At 38.1% G+C, this 10,000-nt stretch overlaps 1 protein-coding gene across 1 annotated transcript in view; it reads left to right on the top strand.

The window, feature by feature from the left end:
- Nucleotides 1-10,000, top strand: part of SLC12A1 (solute carrier family 12 member 1) — a 423,573-nt gene that overhangs the window by 129,494 nt on the left and 284,079 nt on the right. The window contains exon 3 of the mRNA XM_044077625.1: nucleotides 6,341-6,416. Within this exon, the coding sequence (XP_043933560.1) occupies nucleotides 6,341-6,416 (76 nt within the window). The remainder of the gene's footprint in view (nucleotides 1-6,340; nucleotides 6,417-10,000) is intronic.

Below are 10,000 nucleotides of genomic sequence, written 5' to 3'. Positions count from 1 at the left end.
GTTTGCTTACATCATAGCATTTGTCGAAAATGAATTAAATTAGTTTATTAAATGAATGCTCTAGGTAGTCACGCTACTGAAGAACCTATGTGTACCTTTTCATGAGGGCAGAGGGTTGCTGTTTACTTTGATTGCTGCACAAATGAGAACATGAATGAAGGTTTTAACTTAATGCTCCAGCAAGTCAGTTTTTGCCGAAGAATCCGTGAGGGCCTTTTTGTAGGAGAAAGAGGGTATGTGCAGCAGATAACCACACTCAGATATTTTTTTGAAAACTGATATAAAGAAGTTTAGTTTGTTGATTTTTTTGATATGTGAATACAGTATATGCACAAATGTTAGGGGCTACAGCTCATAAGGCTGTGTCCTCCGCAGAGGCATGTGTGTTGATTTTAACAAAGTTAAGAGTCTAAATTGCATGGAGCTGAGATGAAAAGTTACTGATTTTAGGTGAAACTTATTTGTTAGGAAGGGGAGTGGCTAAGGTTTGAAAGTTTAAATTTAGTGGGCTAAGACTGAATGTGCCTTCACTTTGGCAGCTAGTAATGTTACCTTTGTTTTGCCCATTGTAATGATGTAGTACATTCACACATTGCTGCCTATTATCCTTTGATCTCACTGTATAGTGAGTAAACTTTTCTTGTGTGTCGGTCCTCACTTGATTGTACCACTACCCACATGTCCTCTTACAATACTTTAGTGCCCAGTAGAACCATCCTGTTAGCAAAATGAAAAAAAAAAAAACTTCACTGATATTCAGTGCTGGTAACATGAACTAATACTGAATGTACACTGATAGATATTAACTGATCTTTGACAAATACCATCCATATCAACTGTTACTGCTACCTTGCTAATATTGTGTAGACTTTACATTTTTCAGCTTCACAGACAGTTTAACTTTACAACAGTTCTAGACTCTGTCATCACACATTGTGCATGTCACAGACTTATATGGTCACCTTGTTACATGCATCCTGAGATACTGTAGAAATTAAGGTGTAAATCAGCCCTGATGAGCCACAACTGATACACAGTTTGATCAATCAGTGCATGTACATTTGATAAGTATGCATTATTATCACTACAGATATTTATTCAGTATGATTGGTAATGCCCCCCTCTGTCTTTCTACTATCATGTTAAGAGCATTCCTACAATAGCAATGACATCCTAGTTTCAGAAAGCTACTTATATTGGATTATGTTGGATATGGGTATTTTGAGACAATGAAGCAATTGTCACATGTTTACTGAAAACCACATAATCCTTAAAGGAACAGATACAGTTTGTGAAAGGTGTACATACACAATGTCACTGGAGGCTAAACTCTTGCATACAAGCACACAACAGGTTGTCAAAACCAAGTATACAACACTCACCACACACACACACACACACACACACACACACACACACACACACACACACACACACACACACACAAAAGTATGCTGAGGGACTTAAATGCAATATGCCTACACAACAGAGACCTCCAAGACTGTCCGTCAGTAAAGACTATCCTCATCAAACCCCAAAGCACTCAACAAAATCAACACCTATCACTATACATAAAGCCACACTTAGTGGATCCCCAAGTACAAAACCCATAAGGCAAATAATCACACTTCCGAAGACTATAGTCATACAGGACTCCATTGTAAAATGTACTGATGCCCCTCTAACCAGGCTGAACAAGGAAATGATAATGTCTGGTTGCCTATCTGGAGCTAGGATCCACTAAATTACATGTGCTCATAAGTCATTGCACCACAGGTACCAGCATGATTTCATCATACTCTGCGAAGGTGTAAATGACCTGAGATGTAGCTCCCTACACTATATAAAGAGAGATATTATAGATCTCTCTCTGACTATTTGTCTCAGGCTGCTATGTCTCTAACGTTGAACAGCATATTACTTTCACCAAAGATGGTGCCACAATATGAACAAAAAGTGATTGATTTTAACAATTGACTGAATTTCTGGTGTCATTCTAAGGGGATTCAAAATTTGTCGGCATGGAAAGACTTGGTTAACAGACCATGTTGCTTTGCCAAGCATGGTCTTCACCGGGTCTATATTAGATCACCGAGCACTTAAAAAAGCGAATGGTGATTAATCGACCCTATGTAAGTGAAAGTTTACAATTTCGAACTGTTAGAACAGTGATTTTTTTCCTAGGGAAAAAAATCGCTGTTCCAAAACCAACCAAAAACAAAAAAACATACTTTAAACATTACATTAAGTGGGGGGCTGTGCCCCACACCCCCCCTACTTAAATATACCAACTCTGAGACGGCACTACAGTGCCGAAAATGGCAAAGTAACTTAGCGGCCAAACAAATTCTTTCCCTGGGAAAGAATTCGCTTAGAAGCCGCTTCGATATTTTGCTGTTCAGGCTTTTGAGTTTGACCAAGACACATTTGAAAGAATGCGTCTTCGATCTTCTAATAGGGAACCTCTTCACCAATCCCCTCTAGGCTTATGAATACTGGTTCAAACTTTATCCTCCAGCAGAGAGCCTTTTTTAGACAATGCCAAATTGACAAACCTACCAACATAGCAAAAATCAATTCAGCTGAACCACAAGGTGGTACTGTTCAATTCCAGGAGCCTAAACAAAAAACTACACTTTGTCCAAGTCCTTCTCACCCTGGAGAATGTAGATATCTGTGCAGTTACTGATACATGCATTAAAGCTGCAGAAGTACCTCGGCAGTGCAAGGTTTCAGTGCCTTCCACACTTTTAGACCAGTAGATGCACAAATAAGGACTAAAGGTGGAGGCAGCTTGATATACATCAATAAGCACATTTCTAAGTTGGTTAAACAGAATGACATGCTAGAGTTTCTCCACATGCTGGTCACTATAGATAAAATCCCATACCATATCTCAGCAAGCTATACATCACCTTCTATGTCCCACAAAACTCATAATGCATACTTAGATCTTTTGGAGACACTCAACATCCAACCTAACACCTTGCCCATGTGGGACTTTAATTACCCCTCAATAGACTGGGAATTCTACATGGCCTCATATCTGCTGCCACAGAGATTTCTGGACTTTGTAAGTGCAAACACCCTTACCAGTTAGTGCATACACCCACTAGACGTTCCAAAATACTGGACCTCTTACTTACAAATATGGAATAATGCTGCACCCCTACAAATGTCACATCCTCCCTGTTAAGGTCCAAACATAAAGTTCGCTACTTCAAAATCCAAATCAACTCACTAACCACAGTAAACCCAATAACAGGAACTATTCCAAGGCAAAATATCTTTTATTAAACAATACTATGTGAAAATTCAAGTGCCCCATCCTAACTCAGAGAACACAGCAGCCTATGCAGAATTGTTCACAGAAACTCTGTACAATCATATCAATGGCTGCAAAGAGGCTGCTGTACCTACCAGAAGTAAGCCCAAAAGTAACTCCAAAAACAAACCACCTTGGTGATATTCCAAATTAAATAGGTTATACAACAAAAGGAAAACAATCATGGCTAAAATCAGGAAGTGTGACTTTCATGGAGAAAATAACTCTCTCATCAAATTAAACAGACAACAAAGAGGGATAATTAAGTCCAATAAATTTAATTTTGAGGTCACGGTAGCCTCCCAAGCAAAAGACAACCATAAGGCCTTCAGCTATGTCAGAAACCTCAAATGTAGCACACAGTAGTGTGCTGAATTGGTGGCTAATAGTGCCACATTCACTGAGCTGGACGATATGACAGATCTACTGGCTATCAAATTCAGTTCCACCTTTACTTGACACTGATCTCCAGCTATCCCCCAAGAAATACCTTCAAACATAACATCTCCAACTATAAATAGCAAGCATTTCCTGGCTGTACTCACCAAGGCCAAGAATATAGCCTCACTGGGCTCTATTGATATTCTGGGATGCCTCCTGAATAGTCTAAAATATGACCTATCAAGGCCACTGGAGTTACTATTTAACTACATTCTCAAAACAGGCTTAGTGTTACATGAATGTAGGCCTGCAATGGTCATCCCTCTTCAAAAGGGTGGGCCATCAACAGATTCAGAAAATTACAGGCCCATTAGTCTGACTGATGTTATATGCAAAGCCATAGAAAAAAATATCATGATAATGATCAGCAAAGACATAAGAGACCTTTGGACACTGGATCCACCCCAGTTTGGCTTTGTCAAAGGAAGTTCATACCTGCTGAACCAAGTGGACTTCTTGGAGAAGGTCAAGTCACCAAGGCAATGGATGAGGGTAAGCAATGCATACTGCCTATTTTGACCTGGCTATGGCATTTGATACAATGCCCCACTTCAGCATTGTTAACAAGTTTATGGAATTAGGCATAAACCCCTAGATAATGTGCTGGATAGCCAACTAGCTCACAGACAAGACCCTGAGAGATTAGGATTGGTTAGACCACCTCCACAAAGATGCAGGTCATCAGTGGAGTCCCTCAGGGCTCTGTGCTGGGCTCACTCATCTTTGGCATCTGTTTCTCAGAAGTGAAGGCTAATGTCAAAGGCCTCTGCCTGACCATGTTCACAGATAATTGCAAATTGGTATTAGTCATGGAATCCCCCCAGAATGCAAATATCTTACAAGAGGGCCTAACATAGACAAATGACTGGTGCCAAAGCCACTGCTTAAAATTCAATGCCAAGAAATGCATTATGGTACCTTTTGGAAAGTTGGTCACCCCAGAAAAGTAAGTCATTGATAAAACACCCCTAATAGTAGGCCTACTAGTCAGGGATCTGGGAACACATGTAGACAGTGACCTGGCCTTTAACAAACATGTGTCCAAGATAGTAAGGAAATCCTTCTATGTTGCTCAATTTATAAGTTCAGGCATGGCATCAAGGTCCAGGGAAGTATTGCAGCACTATACTTGACCCTCATTAGACCCATCATTGAATATAATACCCTCTTCGGTAGGTACCTGACAATACACGCATGCAGAAACTGCAACGCTCACAAAGGTTCCTTACAAAAAGAATACAGGACTTAAACACCATGTTGTGTGCAGGTCATTTCAAAGCCCTAGCTCTATACTCGGTCTCCTACAGACTACTGAGAGGTGATCTATGTCTGGCATTCAAGGAATCCCACTCTGATGAACATTTTGCACATGTGCAAAACAAACAACATAAAAACTACTAGACATAAAGACATAAATTTGGCTTGCAAAATAAATAGGACATGTCAGAGAGACTGATACGTATCTCAGGGAATTCCCATTCTCTGGAATAGATTCCCCATCCATATGAAACAAAGTCCCTCCCCAACCTTATTTAAGTGTAACTTCTTGGACCATTGGATGTGAAATCAAAAATTCACCTTTAGTCTGGCGTCCATGTCTCTGATGGACAGAGGCAGTCAGTATATCATGTCATAACCAATAAGCACCCCCTATATAAATGTCTAAACATATGATTGGTGGTTTACGTTTGGGTTGCATGGCTAGGCTTATAAAGGCCCTAGTAGTCTTAAGCCTAGTATACACTTATGAACTAGGGTGAAACAAGTTCAATGTATAAATGTACAAAGAAAATGTTAATTATGTTAAAATGCAGTAATGCCCCTCTGTAACATAATATAATAACCTCTTAAGCCAAACTAGGTTAAGGTATTAATCAGTCTTTTATTTGCTGAGATCCCCATACTCTGTGGCAGCTAAAAACCACATCAAATGTTTGTATTTAATTTTGTCACATTTATCTGATATCAAAAAGCTGTAGAGCATTTGTGAAACCAATTAAATCTAGAAGAGTAATAGCAAATGTCACAGTCTGTAGAATAGCATTTTGTACCCTTAAACTGAAATGTAATATTAGCTTCATGCACTGAAAAGCATAATTGAGAAGAAGAATACTATGATTTCACTAAGTGTGCTGCTGGCTCTCAGATTTAAGCCTGCTGAACAACCCTGATTTTACTTCTGCTTAGACTAGCAACTATTTTAACCCCTAAGCAGCCCTTCTTGGACCGTCCTACTGGTGTATTATAATACTGTTTCTGACCACAGAATTCATTCATCATGTCTGGGGGACCCTTCATTTTACTGCACTGCTATTAAAATAGTCCTCCTAAATGTGTTTCTTTTACATAACACCTCATCTCTACTATCCCTGCTATGTGTTCTAAAACCTTAAAGCTCATCCTGGACATGAGACATTTTAAAAACAAAACAATGTGAGACTGATTTAACTGGAACAAATACTGTAAAATCCTAAAGGCAACAAAGCTGCAGCTTGATTTGTACTGGCTAGAATCAGTAGTTTTATGTAACATTAAAAATGTATCTAATTCTTATTACATTTTCTGATTTTATAGGTAAGATGTATGCTGAATATATGGGGTGTAATGCTTTTTATTCGTCTGTCATGGATAATGGGCCAAGCAGGAATAGGTGAGTACATGTAATGTCATTTCTATAACACAATGAAAAAGTAAGTCTATTTTATGTGTAAGTATAGAAAACGTAATGTGCAAATACAAAATGAGAAATGGGGTTTGCCTGAAAATCTGCCATGACAGAGCACTGGCTGACCCAAGACTGGGTCTTTGGCTTATACCTATTGCTTGGTGGGCTCTGGATCCCCAACAATCCTGTACAGAAAGCAGGGATGAAACAGGTACCACAGAATGAACAAACGAATATGTAAATGAGCAACAACTCTGTTGTGCTCATTATGTGGTTACCACCTCACATCACACTCTGTCATAATCTCTCAGCACTGGGATTTGCATGTATTTTTTAAATCAATGGTCTGAGACGGTCATTGAGATAAACAAATATATTTACAATATGTCTGACATGGCCCTTGCAGCAAGACTACAGATATGTTCTACTCACTGGAAAGAAGCATTAATTAGTAAAGTTTTCTTAGCAAGCAGTAGTAACAGAAGTATATCAGGAAACACATCAAGATGAAGAGTTGTTGTGAAATGAAATAATAAAAGTCATTGTTAAAACATTCTGCTCACATATTTATCCTGAATGAGATCTGTCCTGAACTTTACATTATATAATAGAGATGGCACAAAAATGTTTGCCCATCTAGTCTGTCGTGCAACATTTTGTAGTTGTCCATTCTCTGCCCACCCTTATGCCAGACACTCTTGAATATGATCTACGGACATGAAGTCTGCAATCCTTCTGCTTAGATTTCCACTTGTCTGTTGCTGTGTCTGAAAAAAAGTCTTGCCTTATGTCTAAAGTTTTGCTTTTATTTTGGTACCTGTGTTCCCTTCTTCCAAATATTACAAAACTGTGCTATTTTGAGGTTACAGCTACTACACAGATTATAGCGAGTTTTTAATAGCACTATTCATAAGTATAAAAGATAATTGCTGTTAAATTTCTGTTATATTATTGAGAGCTGGTTAGCATTTTATCAGATTATGAAGAGTTGGGTGAATATATCTTTGCATGCTTATATACAATGTGCAAAATGTTCAAATTCAACAAAATATCCATTTTACAGAAAGTCCAGGAATACCTGTATTTGTTTCTGTTACACTTCTTATGAAGACGTAGGTTTGGCGAGTAAGCTTAGGGCCCACTGGCTATCAAAGAGCTTGATGCCCTGAATCCCTTGCAGGTACGTGGATGCCCAAGTGCTCATCCAGTTCATTCTTGAAGGTGTGGATTGCTGCATCTAGTTTTAGGTTGGAGCTTGGCATAATAGTTAATGTGTTTTTGTCACAAACAAAAAGGACAAGGTTTGATTCTCACCTTTGGTCCCAGGCTAGTTATTTGGGAAATAAGGGTAGGCTTAAAAACGCCCCCTGGAGTCATCAGTATAGTAATCACCTATGAATTTACCTATGAACCTAAGAGTTTATGCTGTAAAAGAGGGAGTCCTTGGCATATCAAACTGCCACATTTCATGGTATTCTGAATTATGAAAATCACAATGTCTTCTGCTACTTTGAATCATGTTCTCCAAAACAGTCCTATAATTTGATTAATATTGAGATGTACTAGAATTATTATTATTATTATTAATATTATTATTATGATTATTTTAGAATTTATTACCTAGAGTAAGCCACTGCATAAAGTCACAAAAGTAATGCACCCTTATGTGTAGGTTGGGTAAAATTCCATGAGTGCAAAACAGTTTAATTTTAAATACATCACACAGCAAGTGTTTCTGCTGTTAAATCAGCCTCATAATAAAGATTTTGCAATACCATGTTTGAATGACTTAGTTAAGAGAATGCTTGATATGTCTACAATAATTTTATAGGTAAAAGCAGCTTTTGTCCCAGTGACCAGTCACCGTTCATGACAAAGCAAACCTTATGATTTTTATGAAGCATGTCTAATGAATGGTAACAGCCTGGAGAAAGAAAGAAAGAAGAAAGACTTAGCCAACCTCTTCCTGTCCCTGAAGGATTTGCTTTTTGACACATCATATGCAAGGACTTTTTTCCATGCACAATTAATTTTTTTAAATGGTACTTTGGTAACACCTACAAGTAATTATAAAACCTATCTTAGTGTGAAAGGTGTAAAAATTACTGGAGGGAAAGGTAGAGGCTGCAAAATAAAGTCTGCTGTACGTTCTTAAGTATGCAAAACCATATACTGCTACTCAAAAACATTCCTTTGAGGACTGTTTGTCCTGAAAACTGCACCCTTCATGTTAGCTATAAAATTAATACATGACCTTGTGGTAAGACATCTAGCTATACTATTAAATTTGAATGAATGGAGAATTGCTTCATTGTCCATATCTGTCTCATATTGTGTTGAAATTCACCACTCTATGTGTATATGCATTTTATACATACTTATTGATAGATAGATAGATAGATAGATAGATAGATAGATAGATAGATAGATAGATAGGTGTGTGTGTGTGTGTGTGTGTGTGTGTGTGTGTGTGTGTGTGTGTGTCTCAAAAAGATAAAATCTCAAGTAGCAAATGATTGAGTGCAACTTGATCTGCAAACAGTTGACAAACACACACAATAAAAGTAAAACAAGTTTTATTGGAGGAGGGAAGCCCCCTTTGCAAAGCCCCTACTAATTATATATACCAACTCTGTGATCGCATTGTGCCATGATCTTGCACAGAAAAAAAAAGCTGGTACATGTGATAAACTCTTTTTTAGATCAGCTGTACTGGCTTTTTTTTTTTGATTGACAACCTCTTGTCTGCAAACCTTTAATGTCAATTTGAAACCACCAACAAAAAACGTTTGAACATACACAGTATCGAATATAAACAATATCAAATGCAAAAAAAAAAAAATATTGAGAAAAATGATTTCCTTTCCTGATATTAACACTTAAACCCCATAACACTAACCTCAAGCTCATCTGAATAGTGGCAGTGTTACGGTAAGGTTTTAATGAAGGTAAGGTGTAGGGGTAGGGCTGGGGGAATGGGCAGCATTAGGGTTAGAGTTAGCACTCATTACTAAAGAGGGCAGGGGGGCTCCACCTCCTAAGACTAACTCCAAAGTAAGCTTACACTTAGTTTAAAAATGGAAATTCAGAACACATTTCCTGCTGACTTTAGTACATAGAAAAGAAAAAAAAGCCTAACTTTATACATACTTCATAAATACAATGTAAACACGCATCAAAAGAATAACACTGTCTTGTGAAAAAGAAACTAAAAGAATGAAAATCTAAAGAAAAATAATTGCAACTCCTTCCACCACCACCTTACTCATGTGTTAGCCCAATCCTACACATTCGGGTACTAAACACCCTTTTCCTAACTGAAACACTTCCCAAGACACACACGTATGCATGCACATAGACACATGCATGCACTACACACACACACACACACACACACACACACACACACACACACACACACACACACACACACACACACACACACACACACACACACATGCATACACACAAATGCACACCAGTCATACCAAAAACCCAGCCAAACCAAAACAGTATCCTCTTCCCACCCTGACCATAACCCAACCAGTTAAAACTTGTACACACTAAAG

Source organism: Protopterus annectens, chromosome 7.part0, assembly GCF_019279795.1.
Source record: "Protopterus annectens isolate FY-2018-M chromosome 7.part0, PAN1.0, whole genome shotgun sequence".
NCBI lineage: Eukaryota > Metazoa > Chordata > Ceratodontiformes > Protopteridae > Protopterus > Protopterus annectens.
The sequence above is the reverse complement of the archived record's forward strand: the minus strand, read 5'-3'. Positions and strand labels throughout refer to the sequence as shown.